This window comes from Trachurus japonicus, chromosome 9 (genome assembly GCF_045865225.1).
Source record: "Trachurus japonicus isolate A0001 chromosome 9, Traja_1.0".
Taxonomy (NCBI): Eukaryota; Metazoa; Chordata; class Actinopteri; order Carangiformes; family Carangidae; genus Trachurus; species Trachurus japonicus.
Window position 1 is genome coordinate 8,703,169 of NC_140915.1, and position 24,486 is coordinate 8,727,654.

General features: G+C 39.4%; 2 protein-coding genes across 2 annotated transcripts in view; one reads left to right on the top strand and one right to left on the bottom strand.

Annotated features, from left to right (window-relative positions):
* Positions 1-1,669: 1,669 nt before the first annotated feature.
* On the bottom strand, positions 1,670-11,941 carry slc25a25a (solute carrier family 25 member 25a). Its single transcript, XM_085785856.1, has 10 exons — positions 11,657-11,941; positions 9,137-9,263; positions 8,928-9,015; positions 8,700-8,811; positions 6,656-6,814; positions 5,393-5,545; positions 5,189-5,296; positions 4,899-5,066; positions 4,294-4,444; positions 1,670-3,380 (listed from the first exon to the last, which is right to left on the bottom strand). Exons 1-10 carry the CDS (start codon positions 11,816-11,818, stop codon positions 3,181-3,183), a joined length of 1,428 nt encoding a protein of 475 aa, XP_085641982.1. The 5' UTR covers positions 11,819-11,941; the 3' UTR covers positions 1,670-3,180.
* Positions 11,942-23,463: 11,522 nt separating this feature from the next.
* The window catches only part of eeig1a (estrogen-induced osteoclastogenesis regulator 1a), a 35,537-nt gene continuing 34,514 nt past the window's right edge, over positions 23,464-24,486 (top strand). The window contains exons 1-2 of the mRNA XM_085785859.1: positions 23,464-23,597; positions 23,719-24,037. Coding sequence (XP_085641985.1) covers positions 23,895-24,037 — 143 coding nt within the window. The 5' untranslated portion in view covers positions 23,464-23,597; positions 23,719-23,894. The remainder of the gene's footprint in view (positions 23,598-23,718; positions 24,038-24,486) is intronic.

Here is a 24,486-nt window from a genome sequence, read left to right on the forward strand (position 1 = left end):
TAATGAAGGTGAATAAAAGAAACATATACAGTACATGCAAATTACATACAGCAAATAAGGAAATACAACTTGACTTTACTTTCCATTCTTGACACAGCAAAATGTGTTTTTTTTTTCTTTTTCTAGGGGGTTTCTCTTTAGGACTTTATTACAAAGTTGAGAAATTTCCTCACAGAAACGATGACACTGCCATTGGAGGGATTTCCAAGATAATAATCTCTGTCAACATGGGAATCGAACCCGTGACCTCTCACTCTCTGAAGGAGCTGTCAACTTGTGGAGAGTCAGAGGAGTTCCTGATCAATACATCCAGCTCAGCTAATCAGTCGGTGATGACATTGGCATTGATTTAAAAAAAAAAAATAAACATATATGAAAAGTATTTGTATCTGTAATGAACATTGATTTGTATTTTGTGTCATTATTGATGAGCGTTATCAGGAATGTCAGTGTCAGTGTCAGTCTTATTTGATGCCGAGACCCAAACTTTATTCATTCATTTGTCACAGCAGCATAAAACAAGAGACAGGACATACTAAATATATATCATAAACTATATAAAATTGTACAAAATATAGAATACACAATACTTGCTGCTGGATAAAAATAACAGATTACTAAAAGAGCTGTGTTGCTGCGCTCACTGTCACAGGCAGCTGATATATCGTTAGTTATTGTTCATTATCATTAAAGACTGAAGTTCAGCTCTGTTTTCTCCCGTAACTACCCTTTACAGTACTGTAATCCTGTGTGTGTCAGATACTGTAGTTACATAACGACACTTTACTGTTTACTGACTAATCCCAGTCCCGTAAACAATCTGCTGCTTCCTATTTTTGCAGTAACTCCCTCTGATCTCCACCCTGTCACATTATCGTCAATAAACCCCCAAGATTAGAAAAATATGTCAAATGTATCATCATAATGTAGATTTACTTAATATTAGTAGTAGTTCTCTCTCTGCTTCGTCTCTTATCTCAAACCGGTTTCATAAAGAAACTTCCTGAAGCTACCAGGAAGAGATTAAACTGTTCTGGGAACAGCAAATTAATGTTTCACACATTTCAAGTAAAACATTATAGGATTAAGGTAATGAATAAAAAGGAAATTGACACATTCGTACTTAATTTAAACCACAAAAAAGCACTGTAAAGGGTCACAGTATGAGGCGTTGTTTTTAAATTATTAAAAGATCAGTTCACCAGAATTACAAATAAATAATTATATCATAATATCATTATTGGTATTTATTTATCCAGGTAGTTTAATTCACCTTGGACAGGGGTCTATTCATATTTTCTAACTTGCAATGTCTCCACAGGCCACCAGGGGGCGCTGGTCCACAGGTGACAGGTGAAAGTTGTATTATTTATTCAAAATTACATTAAATTTTCAACCATAAATGTGTAACTATTGTGTGTTTGATTGTCTAAATCCCAAATAATGTGATTAAATATATGAGATAAAGAGATAAGAGACAGTGTAGGTATTCACATCAGTGCAAACAGAAGAATAAATAAATAATGGATCAACTTATTACAATTTGAATAGAAAATAAATGATTAGATCTTTAAGATGCAGCTGCAACAGTAATAAAAACTTGAATTTATATGGATTATCTGTATAAAAGCTCTGTAATTAAGAAAAAAGGACACGCAACGTCAACACATCTGACAAGAATTTGCATTTATTTGCATCAGAATGGTCCGTCATTAAAACACTAAAAACATACAGAGAATTACATTTTAATAATACCTGCATTTGATGAGACATTCATTCATCCAGAAGCTTCTCCAGCTTTTGATTAAAGTGCATTACGTTGCTCGTCGTGTTTTCAAGCCCTTGTTTTTGCTTTTTTCTCCTCAAAAACGTACAAACGTGAACCAAAAAGCACAAACACCACGAGTGCTCATCTGTGAATTAAACACTGATCTGCCCTTTAAACCTGAGGTGAACATTAAGACATTGTACTTTTCTTCAGTTTTTCTTTTTTAAATAAGAAAAAAAAGGGCAAACACACACACGCACACACCTACACACACTAACAGACGCTACTCGACGCTGTTAAACTGTCGAAGCAACTAAAAAAAACAAAACGAAAGAAGAATAAACTTAATCTTTTTTCATTGTCGACAGCAGCAGCAACAGTTCAACCACACGACTTCACTTTCACTTTAGTGTTCGATCTCCATGTGATTCTTTTAAGGCCGTTTCCTGGTTTTTAACGCAACGTTAACGTACCCGCCCTGAACACAACCACACTGCATCTTTTTAAAAAAAATATAACAACATCGATTTGGCTCCTCAGACAGGAAACATGCAGCAGAAAAACATTGTATTCCTCCTTTTTCTCCTCTTCTCTTTCTCTTCGACATAATAAAAACAATAAATACAGGAGGACGGGGATGGAAATAAATACTCGACAGTCCATTCACTCAGGACGGAGGTGGAGGTGGAGAGAGATCAAACTCACATGTGCAAAAATATAAATCTCTCTCTCTACTATTATGGACGATATGGGGACAAAGACATTTCTTCCTTTTTAAAAAGAAAAAGGCAGAAGTGTTAAAGAATAAAGCTTATTATTAATGCTCCTGTGCTTCTGTTCTCTGAGTCTGAGGTTCTCTTATATACTGTATTTATTAATTAATTATCTAACTAACTAACTAACTAACTAACATGAGTGCTGGTGATGCAGATTGAAGCCGACCGACCGACACAACCGACTGACAAAACGTTTTGCAGCATGACAAGGAAAAACAAACTGTATATTTTTTGCTCAGGCACCAAAACAAAACCGTAAAAATGGCAGAAAGAGCAAAAAAAACACAACACATTTGGTCCTGGTGTTTCTCTCTTTTCTCTCTCTTTTCTCTTTCTCTCTCTTTAAAACTTAAATAGCAGCAGTCCCAGTCCGACAGCCTGAGCTCACAGAGTTCATATCCGTCTCCTCGGCACTTTTCCAACCGCGTCCCGGCTCCTCTTTCGTCAGCTGACATTCACAGAATGAGTCGGCCACACGAACCCCTCGGAGGGGATTCCCTGACACCCCGGATGGATGGGAAAGGGAAGGTTTGGGATGATGGGATGGATGGGAGGGATGGGGTCAAGCTTTTACAGTCACGAGGTGTTGGTGTTGGGGAGGTTAAAGGTTAAAGGTTAAAGGTGGTGGTGGTGATGTCAGCGTGATGTCACTCCCAGCTGCGTCTTGAGGTGCTCGTACACGACGTAGCTGATGCTGACGGCCGGGATGACCTTCAGGAAGTTGGGGGCCAGGCCGCGGTACAGGCCGGACGGGCCCTCGGTCTGCAGGATCTGTCTGAACAGACCGGACATGGTCGCCGCCGCCTGCTGCTGCCCACCGACAATGCCAACCGCAGCTGAAACACACAGAAACACATTATTATTATTATTATTTATGTTATAAAAGAAGATAACAGCCAAACCAGACGATTATTGATTATTCATCCTGCTCATTTTTCCACCTAAGAGCAAAAAACGCTCTTTTATTCCCTTCAAGTCTGAGAAGTGAAAGACTTTGACTTGTTGACTTTATTCTAGTTTGGTCAAACTGGTGGTTTTATTTTCATTTATTGACTGTATCCCTTTCTGTTTTTTTTTTTTAAATTGTCTTTAACATATTGATTGACTGTACTTGTACTTTATTTGTCACTTGTGTCGTGTCTTTAACCTGCTGCAAATCAATTTCCCTTCAGGACATGATAATAAAACTGAACTAAAAATGTGCTCCGTGTATAAAAATGGGTTGGATTATGACAAATATTTTATTTTATAAAAAGTGCCTTTTTACAGTAATTCATCACTCTTTGATGACATCATTTCATAGTTACCGTATGTACATCTTTAATGGAGTTTAGGGATTCATTCGTGATAAATCTGCTTTAAAAATGTAAAGATTGTATTTGTTTACACTTTATTTGAACTGTGGACAGTTTCCTTCCTTTCCTTGTTATAAAACTATTGTGTGTTGTAATTCTGTGTCTATTGTGCATCATCTTGTTATGGGTGTGTATTGTTATGGGTGTGTATTGTTGGAATTTAACCATAAATAAAAATGATTCATCTTTTAAAGGGAAAGTTCAGAAGGTCTGATGGTCATCCTCCTCTACAGGAGGCGTGGCGCTTTAAGAAGCTACTTCCTGTTTGTAAATCTCCATTAAACTCAATGTAAAAAAAACAAGTTCATCTAAAATAAAAAACACATTTAGGCCATAAAATCTCAATCTAAATCAAGTCAGATTGTTTTTCCTAGCAGCAGCAGCGGTTCCTCACCTTGCGCCTGCATGCGTGTGCGGACCAGAGCGAGCGGGTAGCTGGCCAGCTGACCGCAGGTGCTGGACACGGTGCCGCAGGCCAACAGGACGAAGACGCCGGGGTCGGTGCCGTTGGGGGCGTACTGCTGCAGGTAGCTGTTCTTCAGCGTCTGGAGGAGAGGAAAAACACCAGAGATGAGGACAGAGGAAATAACACACTTAACCACACACACACACAGACACACACACACACACACTGTGTCATTGTGTCATCAGGCGGTGGTGATGTAATCCAGTCTGGTGATTCTTCATGATGAGCCGAGATGTGTTTGTTTCTTTTGAGTTTTTCTTTCATTTATGATTTGTTTTGATATAAAAAAGTAAAAAACAGAGAAAATGTTTAGTGTTTGGTGTTAAATGACAAGTTATGTGTAGTGCACTTAGTATGAGCAGTGTACAGTTGGTTTGATGTACACTTAATCCCCCCCTTTTACCTACTTATGTATTATTATTCTATTGTGTATTTAAGGTCCTTCTTTTTAATTTAATGTTGCTTTGTTTCATATGTCTTGGTTGTGTTATCATGTTTGGAAATAAATAAAAAGACATTGCTGGGTCTCTCACCTCGTAGATGGCGAGGTCGATACCGGCGTACGGGATGATGCCGATCATGTTGGGGACGTAGCCTTTGTAAAAGGCGCCGAGTCCTTCTCTCCTGAGGATCTGCTTGGCGCAGTCGGAGATGCCCGAGTACTGACCCGTCGTCCTGAGGGCGAGCCGCGTCTTCAGCACCTGGAGGGAACAAGAAGACGTAGACGATGAGTTTAGATTGAAAAGAAAAACATTAAATAAAGTAAATAAAGATGTTGTGGAGGAGAAGGAGAAGACGTGTCGTGCTGCTGCTGCTGCCTCACCTCCATGGGGTAGATGGTGCTCTGTGCGATCACGCCGGCCAGAGACCCGGCGACGAAGCGCTCCACGATGCTCAGAGTCTCTTTGTCGTTGCCGATCAGACGTTTGATCTGGAGGAAGAAGACGACAGAGAGTTAGTGAGTTAGTAAACACACACACAGAGACAGATACAGAGATGTCATCCAGTCGCTCGTCGTCTTTCTTACCTGCTCGTAGGCCATGAACTTGAGCGCCGACTCGGGGGCGATCTTGATGATGTTGACTCCGTTGCCGCGCCACAGCGACCGCGTGCCGCCCTCTTTGATCATCTGCATCAGGCCGCTCATGATGCACATGTTGTTGGTTCTGGTGCCGTAAACCTGCAGCAGCAACGAACACGACAGGAAAGAGACGTTACAGCCACTGGACTTGCTCCACAGAAGGACAATAGATTTTCTTGGTACGATTATTATGCATTAATTACTTTCACAACACTATGAATGTGTAAAATCAAATATAATCAAGATATAATGACATTGCTCAATATTTACAAAACTATTTTAAGTATCTATTACAATATGATCAATTATTAATCCTCCAGGGGAAGCGTTTAAAATATTCAAGTCATTAATTGTCACCTATACCAAATGTTTATCTTTTTTTTAATTTTTTTTTATTATTATTACAAATGACACCGACTCTAGCATTTAAATTCCTACCAATTCAATGCTACGTTAGTTAAATGAACCAGTATTTGTGCATTTACCTTTACTTTGGTGCACATCTGCCAATCTGGTTAATCTTTTTTTGGAAAGTGGCGGTATTTAGGTATTTAGGAATCTTTACGACTAATTTATTGTGCCGTTTAATACCACGATTAATTGTGAAAACGAGTAATTGTGACATCCCTACTTTTTAATTTATTGATCTTATTTTTATCTGAGCCAACTGGGTCAGATGTGGTTTGACGGGGAAAGAAAAAAAAAAAAAAGCAGAAAAAGTGTGTAATCAGAATCCGATCGGCTCAAAGTCTCGACTCTCTGACGTAAACCGCAGCCGTTGACACAGATCCTGAATCAGCTCACGGTCGCACCTTCGGCCCGGTGACGGTGACGAGGGCGTGACGGCCGGTCGACAGCCGTCATTGGTCACAGGGGGGTCGACTCGACTCCCCTGGACTCTGACCCCTCCCTCCCTCCCCCTCCTCCTCCTCCTCCTCCTCCTTTACTGTCTCTTTAACCATTAACTCGTTTATCGCTCTGAGGCAACGCGCTCTTGGGAAATGTGCGGCACAATTATTCAAGTGGAAAAGACAGTTATGAAACTCAACTCGGCTCAGCTGACGACGCCTCACCGACACCGTGTTGTAATCAGTCAGATAAGACTCTCCAGTTCCCAGACACCCCCCCACCACCCCACCACCCCACCCCACCCCGAGAGGCCCACTCCTGAGTCAGTTAGTTCAACTCTTCGTCGTCTCGTCGTCTCACCTGCATCATGACTTTGAGTCGGTCCAGCGGCGCCGTGCACGTCCTGGAGACGGCGCCGGCTCCTCCGCCCGCGACCAGGTGCCTCCACCACATCCCCGTCTGCTTCTCCTCGATGGTGAACTCATCCGGCACCATCAGGTTCTCACCCACATCGAAGATCTGACAGGAGAAAAACAAAAAGAAACAAAAAGGTTTAGATCAGAGTTAAAACTTGTTCCAAGAACGAGAACCAAACAAAACGACAATGAACAACGCAAAATGAAGTAAAACTAAACTGAATGGCAGGTAACAATCACCTTAGTTTTAGTTTTTTAGCAGGAAGAAAACACAGCTCAATATGAGACAACTTTGAGTTCAACCCACAAGTAGAAACTGAAGCTTCCTAAAATTAAAACTAAGACTAGCAGCCAATTCCTCAGAAATAAAAACTGAACTATAAATCTGCTTCCTCACTAAACTAAAACTAAAGTTAAATAAAAAAGCAAAACTGATGAGAAGGTGGATCCCAGTTACTGACTATCTCGCTCATTTTTCTCACTTTTTTATTATCTAAAATATCCCTTTTTTGGAGAACAGAACTAGTTAATATATGTTGCTATACCCTTTACAGTGCTATCTCTGTGTGACACATGATTTGTTTGTATTCTTTTGTGATGTTAATTGCCTGTTAATGTGCATTTAAGGCAATAAAGTATAAAGTAAAAAAAAAAAAGCAAACTGAAATGCTAAACAAAAACAAAACCTGCTGAAAACCTTTTTAAACTATAAAAACCTTGGTTCAGATACTAAGAACTTATGAGAGAAGCCTCTTGTAGTTTTTATTTCGTCTCTACATCTTCAGTTATAATCAAATCCATGTAAAAATATTTGAATAAAATATTGATAAAGTATCAGAAAACATTGTGATTCTTTGGTGTGTTGACATTTTGAACGTCCTGCAGCTCCTTTTCTTTAACCGAGGTGTTAAAATAAACCTGAGACCGAGACGCTGGGAGCTGCAGCACATGACAGGACGGTCGAGTCTTTTCTCTTCTTTGCATTTAAAAAGGTCAAACTGTGACAAACTGTGACTTGTGCTGTGACAACACCGCCGGCGCTCTGTAGGTCAGGATTTAATTGACTGAGGTGGATAATCGCGGACACACTGTACCGTACATTTTAACCAGGTTCCTTCAGAAGGGGGTCGAAGGTGGAAGTCTGTGTTTCGACACAGATCTAGGTCAGGACGAGGACGGTGCATATATCGCTGCATCACATTTAGATTTTCCTGTTATTTAAGCTGCAGCTTCGATTCCATGTTTCTCTGTCTGTTTGTTTTTTTTTCCCATCCTTATATAATTTTTTTACTGGGTCAATAAAAACCATCCAATTTATTTATTACAGTGTCCCAGATACAGGACGCCGGCCGGCCAGCCAGCCAATAGGAAACCCCGGTGTCACTCGGGGGCAATCAAACGCTGTGCTGCAGAGTATTTTCCCAGCATGCTCAGCATCTATCTATCTCCTCTACTCTGGTTTCTATTCCTGGAGCTCATTAGGCGTTAAAATATCAGTTGAATGGCGCCCAAGATCACACCGTTCCTGTGCAGGGTGGAGGCCGCCGTGGCTTCATCTGCTCTCATTTACTTCCATCACCGTTGCCGCTGCCAACGCCGCCTTTTTACATAACAACCGGGGCAAATCCCTCCCGACGACATAATCCCCTCAGAACGGGAACAATTCCCCTTCATGGGACTAATAGAGCTTAATTTCTGACGCACGGCCGCTGCTCACCAAGCTTTTCAGGGAATGTGTGTCTTAATTGACCTGTTTTTTTTGTCGTTTTTAAATAAATACTTCCTACTTCAGACGGGAGGAAGACGGCAACGCACCTACTTTGAGATTAGTGACGCCCTGATACTTTTATCTGTATCGCAGCGAGGAGCCAGAGTGTGGAGATAAAACAGGACAGAGTCTGAGCGTTTATGCAACATTTAAGTCTCACTGCCTCCTAACAAATGGGCAACACTTCTTCTTATTGTTGTATGTTTGCTCTTGAACGCACCGTGGAGTGTTTCCAGTACAGGATGATCTCAGGAATGTTCTCCGTCTTCTCCACCATCATGTAGTTGCTCCAGTCTTTGCTGCTGATGGTTATCGTCCCGTTCTTATCCATGCTTCAAGGAGAAGAAGAAAATAAAAAAAAGATTACGACTCTGTGCCAACCCGATGCAACAATCTTAAATATAAAATAAAATAATAATTAGGGATTAAACGGGTGAATGGATGATACCTCTTAAGGACTTTCTCGGCGTGCTGCAGGGAGATGTGCACTCCGAGGTCGCGCAGAGACTGCATGAACTCTTTGGGGTCGACGTGGCCTTAAGAGGAAAAGAAACAAGATAAGTTTTGAGTCATAAGAAAGAAAGAAAAGAAAGAGAGAAAAGCTGGTTTCTGTGGTTGCAGCTGAGCGAAACCAAAAACCGAAGAACTTCCTCCAACCTGCATTCTTCCTGTCCAGACTCTGCACCACCAGCTTCAGGTCTTTCTCATAATCCTGCAGATAATGAACAAACTCCTCGAAGTCCAGCTGTCCGTCCGACGCTCGCTCTTCTCCTTTTACGGTTTTCTGAAAGAAAAACGAGTCACAGATCAGAAACCGTTTGAGTATTTTTATTTATACAGTGCCTTTCATACAAAAAATGCATCTCAAGGTGCAATCAAAAACGATCAAAGGCAACAATAAGCTATGTGATAAACAATAAAACAATAGCAATCCTACAAATAAAAGTTAAAACCCAAGTTTAAAATAGATAGATTTTTAATTAAAAACATAAAGAGAAATTGCCATTCTCAGATCCCAAACCTTATACTTTATTAAAAAGGAAGGTTTTAAGTTTATTCTTGGCTTTTAACTCAGAATGAGAGTTGTTTGTCTTTTTATTCTCATTTTATTGTTTGTTTTTTTAATCCGTCAGCTCTTTTATGGCTCTTCCCTATTCATTTATTTATTCATTGCTTTTAAATCTTCACCTTTAGTCCTCATAACCTTTTTCTGAACCGTTTTGTGCTCCATGTCTTGTATGTGAATCACTGTGCAGCAGCACCTTGGTAAACTTCTATCTATGTTTTGGAAAATGTGCAGCTGGTATAAATAGAGCGGTTTGGCTATTCTTGAAATTCGGTTGTACATAGAAATACAAATCATTTCACTTGACTGGAGAGCAGCTGATGACATTTCACGTAACAAGTCAACAACGCCATTAATTTTACAATCATGAAACCAGGTACAGCAAGTCCTGCAATGTACTGTATCTAAAAGTCAAATGGCCGCGGAGCAGCCAGAGGTTTTAAAATGTGTCCTGGCTTCTTGTGTTTCATTCACCGTGACCCTCTGCAGGACGGGACGGGACACCGACTTGTGACCCATTTGCTTTTAAGCTGCAGCGCAACACCGCTCGCCTCTCAATGCTCTTGAATGACACGACAGGTATGACGCTCATTCCTCCAGGAGTATTAGGGAGTAACTAACTAACAACCCCCGGTCTATCTTTGAGCTGATGACCTGCCAACTCCTCTAATCTGGTCTGAGCTAGAAACCTCCCGAGCTAAAACAAGAGCAGGACACCGGCGGGCCCGAGGCCAGCCCGCCATCCATCGCCACGGATACCCGAGCCGCCGCCGCTGCTGCTGCTGACATATGACTGTCACGGAGGAATGGTGATACTAACTCTACTCTCTGCACAAGGGGTGCAATGTGACTTGCAGCGTGGTGGTTAAAGAGGGAACAAAAGGTCATGCTGGTTACAGTTCATCCTGCAAATGATGGAAGCAAAAAAACTAAAAAAAAAGTTGCAAACTAAAAAGTTGTGAGTTCATGACGTTGCACTGCTGTGAACCTCAGAGCTGAGTGGAGGGAACAGGCAGATCTGACGGGTTAGCAGCAGGTCAGCGTTTGACTGATAATGATTGCACATCATCATCATCATTATCCTCATCATCATGATCATCATGAGTCACAGTCCGGTGGAAATCGTTCAGCACAAAAGTGTCAAGGTTCACTTCACGGTTCAACGGTCTCTCTGTTTCAGGAAGGCGGGAGTCATAAGATAATTAGCATGCAACTTAAAGAATAAAGCTGAATTGTCTCTCACTATTCAAATAAAATAATAATAGAAAAAGCTGTAGTTTCTGATTCCAGCTTTTCAAAGCATACGTTTTGCTGCTTTTCTTCAGGTGTTAAAACATGATGAAACCATACATTACTGTTAATGTGTGCAATCATGCATAATTAATACAGATTATATGCAACGTAATTTAGACCTGCTGCTGCTCAGCAAGAATAAAAATGACTTCATTTGCTTTAAAAGGAGGCAGCTGCACGTGGGAGCGCACTCTGAGCTACTTTCTCTGTCCACATAAGGAGAAAAGCATAAATTCCTGTTTTAGGGTGGATTTTCCTCTGCAACGTTGAATGACTGTGTGAAAATTAAAGTTTGCACATTTTACTGCAAGTTGTGGTTAGTTTGATATTGTAGCAACTGCTGCAGTAAAGGATGTTTTCTGACATTTTAAAGTCTTTTTTGGACGTTTTTGCATAAATTCCTTTTTTGGGTGGATTTTCTGCTGCAACATGAGTGACAGTGCGCGGCGCGCCGGTTCATTGAAGTTAAAAATTCACGAAAATTAAAGTTTACACTGCACGAACGACTGAGTAATCACCTTTTACTACAAGCTGTGGTTAGTTAGACATCGTAGCAACAGTTGCAGTAAAGTTTTTTGACATATTAAAGACTTTTCAGGATGATTTTCTCTTTTTCATTTTTCCCCCCCAGAAGCCGGTTGTTGGCCTTGTCGTAGAGGCTTTTTACAGCTAATTGCTAATGCTAATCCTGCCAGAAAGCCGGAAAGAAAGGATTAAAAATAATGGGATTTTAAAGAAGCGGGCGATGTTGAAATACAAAACCAGTGCATATAAGGAGAAATAAAACTCAAATTAAAGTGTTTATTTGCTTCTCTTACCTGTCGCCACCTCTGGTAGGTAGAAAACTCTTGCGACGGCAGGAAGACGCTGAGCTTGTTGAACACCGACTTCAGCTCCGACGGCAGTCCGTTAGACTCAAAGATGTCCACTTCAATCTTGTCCGAGTTGGAAACCGGCACGTAAAGGCACAGACCGAGCATGGTGACTCCGGGATATTAAAAAAAAGAAGAAACTAGAATAAATAAATAAATTAAATATCTCCTCAACAACGTGTGCGTCCTACTACTCCTCCACCACGGGACAATACTCTGAAATGCCGGTACGGAAACGCCGGTTTCTAAAAGATGTCAAGACGCCACGCCCCTTTACTGGAACAGTGCGACGTCACTGGTTGGAACGCCGGCACCGGTGACGTCTGTTTACTACCGACCAATCGCTGACGCCGCCCATTGATGGGCTCGACTCGGCCCCGCCCCCTCCCACTGATTGCGTAAAAGAATCCTTGGCAAAGACCGACCAATCACGTCGTTCCTGTCTTTCAAACGGCGAGTGAAGGAGACTAGAGGGGTCTGCATGGCGGGACATGTGCTGGGATGGATGTATAAATAAATAAATAAATAAATAATAATAATAATAATAATAAAAACAACATATTATTATTATAACAAATTAAATGATTAATCTAAATAAATAAATGAAATGAAATAAATTAAAGATTAGATATAAAATAAAGGTATTTTATCTATTACAATTTCATTTCATAACCTTTATTTAAACTCTGGGATATATTGAGGAGTAACCTCATTTACAATATAGCTGAGATGAAACACAAAACATATAAGGACAGAAGACAAGACATTTGAAACATACAGAATACCGAAAGTTAAAGGTGATAAGGATAAATTGAAGTGTAGTTAAAAGCAGGAGCAGTAGAGGTAAAATGCATACCACAACTACAGAATGAATAATTCAACTGCCACTACTACTGCTACTACTAATTATTATTATAATAAAGAGTAACAACAAGATTAAATACAAATACAGTTAAACATGGGAAAGAGACCTGCAATAAAAAAAAAGCAAAACTATCATTAACTAGCTACATATACTACTGCTACTGATCATAATGATGCAAATTTAACTTTCAACTTTTGTGTGGTAGCCTACATTTTAAAAACCTTTTCTGAACTTCATAGTATTAAAAACAAGCCATGCAGGTGTCGTGCCGTCTCATTACAAGCACAGGCAAAATTAAAGCATAAAGCAGATGTAGTTTAACGTGTGCCAAAAAGTTGGTCTCAGGCCACTGACTGGTCAACAGAGACTCTGTTTTGCTTCATTGGAAGAAAATAACAATTTGATTTAATTTCTAATGTTTTTTTTCTTTTTGGCATTGAAATATGAAGAATAGAACAGACCACATATTAAACATAAATCAGAACAACAAACAGGAATCATGAATGCTCTGGGATGTCGTGAGTGCAAAATGTGACACGAACAAATGCATAAAACAGGCTCATCCATCAGGAAGCAGAATAACAAAAGAAACATTTAACAAAAGTAACATAAAATAAGTAAAAAGCATATAGTTTGAGGAAACCCCTTAATGCATTCCCCCCCTTTTAGTCTTAATGTTATGTGATCGTCCTCCTGTCTTTGCCTCTGCGTGACAGTTCTTCAGGCCATGTGTTTTGTTTTGTTTCCTTCTATGTAAAGTTGTGTACCGACGGTGCTGGGTCATCTCATTAGGCCACTGACGCTGCAAGAGTCTGAGCCAAGTTCTGTTGTCCTCTGTGGAAAAAACTGGCCCGAGGCAGACGGGGCAACGGGGCGACGGACGAGGGGGGGGAGCGAGGGATGAACACTGTGAAACTAAACCAGGAGGAGGACGAGTGCCAAGAGCCAAAAAAAGTTCCTGCCTGAAGAAACGCCAAGATCCTGAGGCTGCTGAAGAGGTCAGCTGATCCTGTCTGGGTTTACACACAACACACACAACACACACACACACACAACACACATATGCACACACACACTCCTAAAACTAAATCCCTCTTCACTATCAGCCAGTACAAAGTTCTGTGACCATTGATGGAGACTCAACATGAAGCTTTAACACTGATTTAAAGTTCTGGACTGAATCTGGAGACACAAACATGATCATATAGAGTGTAGTGTATTATCCACCTGAACTTTTTGTTTTAAAGGGATAGTAGCATTTTTTTAAAGTGGGGTTGTATGATCTCCAAATAGCCCCTAAGTACTTTAATTGCAGTAGAAGACTCTCTGCACTCCTCCCGTTAGCAACGCCAGCCCATAACCCTGCCCAGAGATTTACAACATACAGTGTTGTGAATGGACCCAAAGAAACGGCCTATTTTCACGGTCTAAAGGAGGTTTTACCTGAAAAAAAATACACAGTTCCATTGTTCGCTATAATATAATTTTTTCCAGCCCTTCAAAGTGCAAGAAAAACGCAGTTTTTATTTGGAGCTAACCAACTGCTGATCGGCGGGCGCTAACCCTGGGCGGAGGGATACGTGAGTTGGTTAGCTCCAAATAAAAACTGCGTTTTTCCTGCACTTTGAGGGGCTGGAAAAAATTATATTATAGCAAATATATATATATATATTGTGGCAAAGTTTGTGTGGTTGGGAAAACGACCTAGAATTGGGGGTACGGTACTTCAGCAGGGCAAACAGCTAGGGGGATTTGGGCTGCCCAATTTTAATTTATACTATTTATCATTTATGCTCCGCCCTTTAAGAAACTGGTTCTTTCAAGATGTGAACCCTTCGTGGCTCCAGATGGAGCAGGATATTGTTTCTCCTTACAAATTGGAAGAATTAACCTTTTGTGGTCTACCCTCCAGATACTGTCAAACAAAATTTGGCCCTATAGTCGCCCATTCTATACGGATCTGGCGGGAAGTGGAGAAATTGGGTGGCTGGGAGATGCAGTGGCACACGCAGACACCAATTTTTAGAAATCAGCTGCTATGCTTGGAGAGGAAAGCAATTATTTATTCCCCATGGTCTAACTCTGGTATCCGTATTTTATCCCATATTATAGACGACAGAGGACTTAGGTCATATGAAGATCTCAAGAGCTTATATAATCTACCCAGATCTTCCTTTTATTTTTATTTACAGTTGAGACATGCTATCTTAGCTCATGGAGTTCCATGTAACATGCCTCTTCTCGAACATCCCCTTCTCAAGCTTTTAGGCATGGAATCTAAATCCAGAGGTCTGGTATCCACTCTGTATCAAAAAATACAAGAAGCTAAAGGCCATACACTGGGGGTGACCAAAGTGTGGAATGTTGATTTGAAGGAATATAACCAAGTTATTGATTGGAAGAGAGTATGGGGAAACATTAAAATTACGTCACGGAATTTCAATTATCAAATGATTCATTATAAATTTATTCACAGATTTTATTTAACACCCAGGAAACGCTGCCAACTTCAACTTTGCTCCACTCCCACCTGCCCCTTGTGTAACTGTAGCCAAATAGGAACTTATTGTCATATGATGTGGCAATGTCCGGATGTGGAGTTTTTTTGGTTTCAAGTAGCATCCCTGATGGGAGATATAATTGGGATCAGCATACCGTGTAATCCGATTGTTTTGCTGCTAAACGATGACTCGCAATTAGTACTTAAGTTTACTCAGAAGAAACTACTTTTCTTAGGCCTGACGGCAGCCAAGAAGATGTTAATACAGAGGTGGAAACCGCCACACACACTCAATATCTCTCGATGGACTGCCTTACTGTACGACATTACTTCTCTGGAGCTCTCGATTGCCCGATCGAATGGGGCTATAGCGAATAGCATCGAGGTCCTGTCTAAGGCATTGGAGAAGATTAGACTTAAGTTACATAGACAAAATTGGTTAGTCGATAGGGCTTAGTCCCCCATGTATGAACTATAAAAGTGTATGAAGATGTCTGGGTAAATTTGTGCATAGGGATTTGGGAGTTGAGGGGTACCTGTACGGTATGTTTGGTATGTATGTATGTTGAATATTTGGGGGACACTACTGGCAGTGTGAACCGATAAGATCACCCTTATCTCAGGATGGTCATTTTTATTTTTATCTTTATTTTTATTTTTATTTTTTATTATTACTTATTTATTTATTTCCATTATTACTGGTGTACTCTTTGGACATTTGTTAGTAGAAGAGGAGAGGGACAAGGGGACTTGACACTTCTGTGTTAATTAATTGAACTGTATGTGATGTACTTCCCACTTTATGTTCAGAGACTAAATCCAGCACGGGGAAGGGGAGGGGAGGGAAATAAGCCAGAGGGTTAGGGTGGTATGGGTGGGATAAGGGTGGGACAATAGCCCACACTCATTTTGTATATGATGTATGGGGGTATATGTACGATGTACGGTGGTATATATATATATATATATGATTTAAGGTGGTGTATGTATATATGTCAATTAAGTAACTGTGAATTTGATTTAATGTGGGCATATTGTAAAACGGGCAGGGGGGATGAAATAATAAAAACTTGATCACAAAAAAAAAAAAAAAAATATCTTGAATTGTCTTATGTTCTTAGGTCAAGGGCATCTTCTTCCGTTGACCTATGGTAGCCCAAAAGTTATCGATTTGGTCAAGAGGTTAAATGCCAGAAAGTAAATGATCCAGATCAAGGTTGTCTTTGTTGATTAGTTGCATTTCTTAGTTTGGAGAAGGTGGAGTGTTTTGGAGTTAGAAACATATATAAGGTCAGAGCTTTGGGCCAGTAGAGAGAGATCTCACGTTGGCACCAGAGATACTCTAGGATTCGGCATTTTTTGTACACTGTTCCTCTTCTTGTTAATAAACTCCTTTTTTGAATACAAGCGAAGACGTGTCAGCGGTGATCCCTTCTTTTCATCAACACATCAATATACCACAAGAGGCAACAACATTATATTTATCACTTTTACCATTCAAAACAGAAACTCTGAATCTTCCCATAAGAGAATGTAGGCTATTATAACAACAACAATATTGGAGAGAAAAAGGGAATAAACAACAAAAAGTAGCAAGATTTGACACAAATTTACAACATAAAACATGGGAATAAATAAAAAGAATAGTTAAATTCCTCATAATAAACATATCCGGATTCAAAAATACACATCCCAAACACCAATACAATGAACCTTGGAGGTGATGTTGCATATTCAATGACCTTTAACACAGTAAATTAACATGATTGATTGATTGATTGATTGATTGATTGATTGATTCTTTTTTATTTAAGTGTCATGCACATCTTTTTGTGCCCAGCCCACATGGGCTTACAAGACACTCATTATTTAAATACATTCAAGGATAGCTTTTTACTGTGTCCGCTCAGAAATTTTTAGTAATTTTTGACATTTGCAATGGCAGAAATGCGTCTTTGACTTACATGTGCAGGAAGTCTAGTGGATTAAAAAACAGCCTATCACATCCAACCAAGTCCATTTGGATACTTCCATGTTCCATTAGTAGGCTACACTTCCATGTAGTATAGGCCTACAAAGTACTTGCTTCTGTAGTGCGCAGTGCAAATGTCCACAGGGAAGTGTTGTCTCAAATCGAATACTGTCTACACTATAGAGGACTTTAGTATTAGACGTGTAGTTAGAGGCTCAGCAAGTTGGAAATATTTGCAAAATGCGACAGCTAGCTTTAGCTTGGTGGGTAACGTTAAGCCGATGATAGTGTTGTGGTCAAGACCAAGATCAGAGGACGCCAAGACCAATACTGTGTCTCAATTCAAATACTTTACTTACACTAACTATTTTGAGTATGTAAGTGCGTCTCAATTCACAAGTAGGCCTATGTCAAAATGCAGTGTAGGCTACCGTAAGTACTTGGATGGTGCACTCATAACGGTCAATAAGTTGAGTATGGAGTGTTGGACACTTCCCATTCTCAATGATCGCCATCTTAGCTACGTAGTGGAATATAATATGTATAAATCAACATCCTGGTAGGCCAATGTTTTCCACCAGTAAGAGGCTGACGCAGCGGTGGCAGCGTAATCTCCACCACCTCGCATTAAACAGGTGGTCCACACAAGTACAAGTAAGACGTTCATGATCGCTAATCGAAATTACAAACAAAGCAAGCCGTTAGATGTGTTGACAGGTGGCAATAACGGTCCAAAATAAAGAAGACGTTGGCAACCGTTGCGATCTCTAGTTCCGATAAGTGCAAAACGACGACAGTACAGTAGCTACTCGATTTGAGACAACACTAACAGCCGAAATTTGCACACTACAGAAGTAGGTACATATAGGCAGTGAGTGTACTCATGGAAGTATTCGAATTGAGACACAGCACAAGACTTTGAGGGGGTTGAGACCGAGTCAAGACCAAGACCAAGAGCGTTAGGGTTACGTTAGACCCAGTAAAAATGTACACGATGCAGGACAAGACCAAGACTTTGACCTTTGGTCTTGGCCTTGGTCTCGACCAGGCTCCAGTACCACAACACCACAGACACCAGGCACACACCGTATCGGCAGTAATTCAGTTCAGACGGCTAAATAAACCCAATAATGGCTTCCATCCGACACATTTATAGACAGTACTTCATAATCTGTAACCGTAGTCCCTCCTTTTCCGCTAGTAACCAAGATGGCGGTCATTGAGGGTGAGAATTGTCCAGCGCAACTTTGTAATGCACTTTAACACTCAAAATAGTTAGTGTAAGTACGGAAGTGTGCGAATTGAGACACAGCAAATATAGCCTCTTCTATGACGTAGAAGAGGATGTTTGTTATCATCCAGTATTTTGTTGCTGAGGCGTTGAAGCGTTGTTTGAAGGTTTGTTTTGGAGAGCTTTGTCTTGCTTTTGACACTTAAGTGCTGAAACCAGGAAACAATGGTAAAAGTGCGTGTAGCCTACCTTCCATCTGTGATTGGTAGGATTTTACTCAAATTGCCTTGGTTTGCGCAGCAGGAAAAGCCTTTGCTGTGCTGTGTGTAACAACAACAGCAGCAGCAAAAAAGAACCAAGAGACTTTAATCAGGTGAGACCGAAGCAAACATCTCTCCAGTGAATCACATGTTGGTCTTGTGCAGTGGGGAAAATCCAATATCACCTCATGTGAGATGCAAATTTAACAGTTTGTACCATTTATTTCAGGTTGCAACACAAACTCTGTCTCCGTTAAAACACTTTGGCAACAAAATCCTGATTAATAATGTGTCAACACGTTGGAAATCTTTGTTCCCACTGCAGATTTATTCACATTTTTTAATCTGGTTACTGTTAAAACACAACATTTATACTGAAATAGATCAACATCTTTATGCGTCACTTGTATAATGTTTACAATAACATGCAGCCTCAGCAGTCCATTAACGCTTTACGCTAGTTAAAGTTAAAGTCCAGTGTGAACAACACAAACATGTTGCTGTTTGTTTTTCCATTGTCGAATCCTTTGCGTCACTCAGCAGAAAGTAAACGATAAGTGTTACGCCAGAGTCACGACGGCCTGTGACAAACAAACAGGGACTTGGCAGCACTTTAACCTGCAGGACCACAGACAAACAGGACGTATCTGACAGAGGAGGGGGTGGGATTGGGGGATTGGGGGGTTGGGGGTGGGTGGTGAAGTTTTACAACTGGATTTTATGGTGTTTTTGTATGTGCTGATGATTTATTGATTATTGAAACATGTGATAGGAGGATGTTTTGTGTCATCAGCTCAGCTTTTTATCAGTGAACCATAAAGTTAACGAACTTCACCGGACCCATAATGAAACCAAATAATTTCTGGGTGGCAACGCAACATGTTATTATTATTGTTGATAATATCTCACTTGGATGTGACCCACTCCTCTGGGATATGTTTTAATAGCTATTTTACACTTTAATCTGGTCTTATTGGCTTCTAATCATGTCTCAATGGCGCCAATGTATATGTCTGTTCTGGTGATAACCCAGTTTCCCTATCAGGATCAATAAAGTTTAGCTGTTGACTGTTTCTCTTTCAAAAACGTTGTTTCTGACTGTTTAGAAAGGAGTCAGTCTTTATATGAAATACTATAATATATGATATGGTATTTGTTTTGTACTGTAACTAATGATAATGTGAATGTAGTTTTGATCTGTGATGATTTTATTTGTTTATTTAGACGGGACAGTATACATATTAATGGACACAGAGTACATGAGTACTCACTGTAAATACACAGGACTTAGCACTACTGCTAAATTTCATCCGTAGTCCCCAAACAATACAACAATTGACATAAAAAAGTCCATAAAAACGGATGATTTATATGATTGCAGGATGATTGGACATGATCAAAATACAAAATTGCCCTCACTGTTTTTATTCTGTTTATTCAAAGATCTAATTACATATTGGGAAACAATAATTCATATACTGTATGTACACAAACAAATACACACATACAGTAGCCTATATACACAGACCTTTCACACACATGAGTCCAAAGTAAATCAGAGCTGGAGCTGGAGAAGGAAGAAAGACAAACAGATTTACAATCAATAAAAAGTAGTAGTAAAGTTGCCATTATCAGTATTTGTACAACAAACAACAGTGAGCAGTTTTAGTTACAAAGTTCAGTCCTCTGCTGCTCTCTGTTGGCTGGACTGAAAGCTGAACAATTACAACCAGTTATATTAGTCTATTTATAATTAAATCATGTGTTTAAGTCCGTTATGTTGATTTGTTTACCTCCTTCTCTCCATGTGGAACTACAAATTTTATGATGCCAAAATATTAAATATGATGTGAATAAAACTTAAGCTTGACAGACATATTAAATATGATGATGATACAGTGGACGAAGCTCCCTATACTGTTTGTTTTACATGAAGGTACTTTAAATAGAGGTGGCTCCATTTTAATTTTGTCTGTTTGAGCCTTGAACAGCTACTTAATTAATGTCTGAAGATATCCTGGTGTAGACGACAACAAAGTCTTTATAAATGGATTGTTTTTGATAATGATGGGATTTGAAAGCTTATCATGGTATTTTATCCTTTTTTATTTTTTATTTTTTTAATACTGAGTAATTAGAAGCTATATATATAGTCAAATCGATTAGTGCAGTGCAGTGGCATAATAAATAAAGAAGCACAGCCAAGAAAAACTTGGGTCAACACATCTGAAATTCTCACTTAGGTAAATGTAATTAGTTACTTTTTGTTAAATTCATTGAAAAATAAGCTCTAGGAGTGTGTCCAACTAATAAATTGACTTAAAGTGTTCAGTTTTTGCTCCATTTAATCCCATATTAATATAAATACTGAATGCAACATCAGAGCTGTGGGCTGCAGTTCACACCGTGGCCACGTGGTGTCGCTGTTTCACAGTTAACGCTGCAACTGAACCGTTCACTGAGCTGCGTCAAGTCAACGAGGGTGAATCAATGCGTCACCGGAAGTTAGATAATTGTCCTTTAAAAATAAGATCTACTGAAACAATGACTGTTTAATGCATACATAAAAAACATTCCAGTAAATCCTACAACTCACACCTCATAAGTATGATTGTTACCTTACAAGATTATAAAAACAGGAGTGTGATTTTTTTTATACTTTTGGACTCATTCAAATTCAGTTCATAAGTAAAAAGTTTAACAGTCAAGGTAACACTGAACGATTTATTTATTTATTTATTATTATTTTTAATCTTAAATCTAGGCCCTTGAGTCCCGGCCCAGCAGAGGATGTACTTCCTGCACCAGTCCAGGAAGCTGAACCTGCCCCATGAGCTACTGATCCACGTCTAGACTGTAATCACTGTAAATCTGGCCACTGTCCAGGTCATGTACACCTCCAGAGTCAGGAAGTCCCACACACAGTCCCTGTACAGCAGCCCTGTCCTGTGAAACTAAAACTGCCCCTTTACCGACAGCTGTGGTGTCACGATACTGTTTAAAACTTACATTGCACAATAACACGCTGTAGCCCTGTTACTATCTGACAGACACATAGATAGGATTTAATATTATCACAACAACCCAGTCCAATATTCCTTCCCATTTAATATTGCTTATATTAAAGCTCTATTCTTATCCAAATTGTGTGTTTCTTCTTCTTAAATAACTTTTTATTACTGTAGTTTTATGCTTCTATTGTTGTACTTTCTTTCAGTCTTTTCTACCTTGTGCGCTTGAGCTCCTGCTACTTATCTTATCTTATTTTATCTTATCTTACCTTATCAAGTAGCTATATGTGTATGATATCTCCCTGGATATTGTTGGACATACTGTATTCTTGGATATTGTTGTATTATTGGCACTCTGGTACTTAACCAATGATTGTGATTCTGAAATTTTGACTATAAATTAGTTATTTAGTAAACTTATTTAGACTCCACGTACATTAAAAGAAAACAAACACATAAGATTAAAAAAAAAGACAGTGTTTCCACATAGCTGACTGGTATCGCAAAGTACTGAGTCCAAGATCTGACAATAGCATCCTATGTGAACCATTCAGTCCACAGATACATTTGTACATCAGTTTTCTTAAGAAAAATTGCTACTATGAAAAAAAAAAGATGCTTTTATCATATTTTTTTTATACGTTTGTTTTATATTGTTTTATATCTCTGTTCAAAGCGTACTGTACACCACTGTACACCGCATACCTATGGGTTAACTACAAGAACGCAAGCATGAAAAAATTACAGGTTGCGTATGCATTAAGAATCTTACTTAAAAGACCTCGATGGCTGAGTGCGAGCGAAATGTTTGTAAATGCACGTGTCAACACCTTTAACGCTGTACTCAGAAACCTGATGTAGGCTACTGTATAGATTTATGTGTTGGCTTGATGCCTCAGAAAACCATATAATTAACAGTTTAATCATCAACCGTAGTTACAACAGGTATCAACCTCTGTTCTGGAGACACTGGTACAGTTGTCTCTTTTTATTTTTAATTTTTTTAATTTATTGTGACGTTGGACAGTACAGTGATATGGACAAAAACAAAATGTGAAACAGATAACAACAAGAACAAATTGTTGTCTCTTTTTAACTTAATAGTAATTTCTATTTTTGATATCAATGATGTAAATCCCTATCTCTATGTTTTGATCTGATTTGATCAACTTTATTAATCCCAAAGGGCAATTATGTTCAGCAGTCCACTAAGAACAATACAACAGCACAACAATACAAACTCAACAATACAGACTCATCCACATTCGTACCTAGCCCAGGGCCGGCTCTACGTAGGGGCAAGAGGGGGCAGTGCCCCCTCAAATAAATGTCTTGCCCCCTTAAAACCAAATTTTAGAAGTTGAGAAAGCACATTTTAATATACTCAAGAAATGTGTACATTAGCCTACAAGTTGACAAAATTATCTGCAGTAGCACAAAAATCCGCCAAAAAAGGGACAGTGTTCTTTTCTAAAATGTTCTGTTCTTTTTTCTTTTTTTTTTTAGTATTCATAAGACTACCTTTCAGTTTTGTAAATCTTGACCATAGGCCCTGACCTAGCCTATACATATGCACAGGTGCCAGTTTGTGTTTACAATGTCAAAGATATCCACCTTTGTCTCCCGTTTGGCCTTCCAGCGTGAAAAAAAAATCTAAAATCTAAATCAATCAATCAATCAATAAAAAAAAAAAAAAGCTATATTCTCTTTTAATGTCTGAGTCCGAAATAAAGATATATTTCTATAGGCTATTTGTATTTCTACTATTTTATCTTTTTTTTTTTTTTTTTTTACCTTGTAGGCTATGCTACAATGCTACTGTAACAACCAAATGTCCCATGGTCCCATGTATCAACAGTCTGATGTGTTGTGCTTTTATTCTGAAAGGGGACAACCGGAAGCGTGATGACGTATTTGCCGTCAGCTTGACGGCGCCTCTCGGTTGGAAGTTCCTCCTCTCGGCGCGGAGGGAGAAAAAGCGATGAACGGTCTGTTTTCTCTGTCATTGTCCGTTGTTGTTGTGTCGCCGCGGACCGAAATGTCTCCAGGTAAGGTCGGATGTCACTTTCTAACCCACACAGTAACCCAAAAAACTTCGCGTTGAATGAAAGTAACGTAACGTAAAGTAACATAACATAACATTACGTCCTCGTGATTTGTTTTCCACAGATTTCGGTGCTGAATCATCTCGGGAGAAACGGCGGAGTTCGCGTGAAAACACAAAGTAAAAGCAAAAACTCTTCAACCAAGAGCAAGAAAAAAGAAGAAGAGGACTTTTTTATTTTTATTTTTTATTTTTTGTAGGTTAGTAGAGTTTAACTTTGAGTTTTTAAGGTCGCGACACGATGGCTTTTTTCGTGAAAAAGAAGAAATTCAAGTTCCAGACCCATCTGACCCTGGAGGAGCTCTCCGCCGTGCCCTTTGTCAACGGGGTCCTCTTCTGCAAGCTGCGGCTGCTGGATGGAGACTTCGCCGCTACATCCTCCAGGTAAATGAAAGAAAACAAACAAAAAAATACACACAAACCAGCTTTAAACAACATTTCATGCATGCAAAATGAGCTATAACAGCAATTAAAGCAGTAGAGACAGAGTTAAAATGGTTTTCATGCAGCTATAAAGTGATTATTTACACTTTGTGAGGTGTTTTTTTTTTTTTTTTAAACATCTGCACTTGTGTGTGCAATCCTGAATAGAGGCATTTTGTGAGTTTGTTTTGCTCTCTTCAGGATTATAAATGTCTTAAATTAGATTAAATGTCAAGATGTGCTGATGAGGGTTTCAATCTTTTGCTGCTGTGCTGTCAAGATCAATCATGCCAATTGCTTTATTTATCTATTCATCAATCCTAAACTCGATTTAACATCATAACTGGTTAATAAAAGGGGCACAACACAGAGAATATTTGACATTTTACCTTGGAAAGTGGCTGGAAAAT

Bases quoted from the DNA above. Each gene is read 5' to 3' on its own strand.
- slc25a25a (XM_085785856.1), bottom strand. From the start codon at position 11,818: ATGCTCGGTCTGTGCCTTTACGTGCCGGTTTCCAACTCGGACAAGATT. The intron at 8,812-8,927 runs GTATCATCCATT...TTCTCCTTGAAG, and splicing joins GCCGAGAAAGTCCTTAAGAG to CATGGATAAGAACGGGACGA. The intron at 5,297-5,392 runs GTAAGAAAGACG...TTCTTCCTCCAG, and splicing joins AGTTCATGGCCTACGAGCAG to ATCAAACGTCTGATCGGCAA.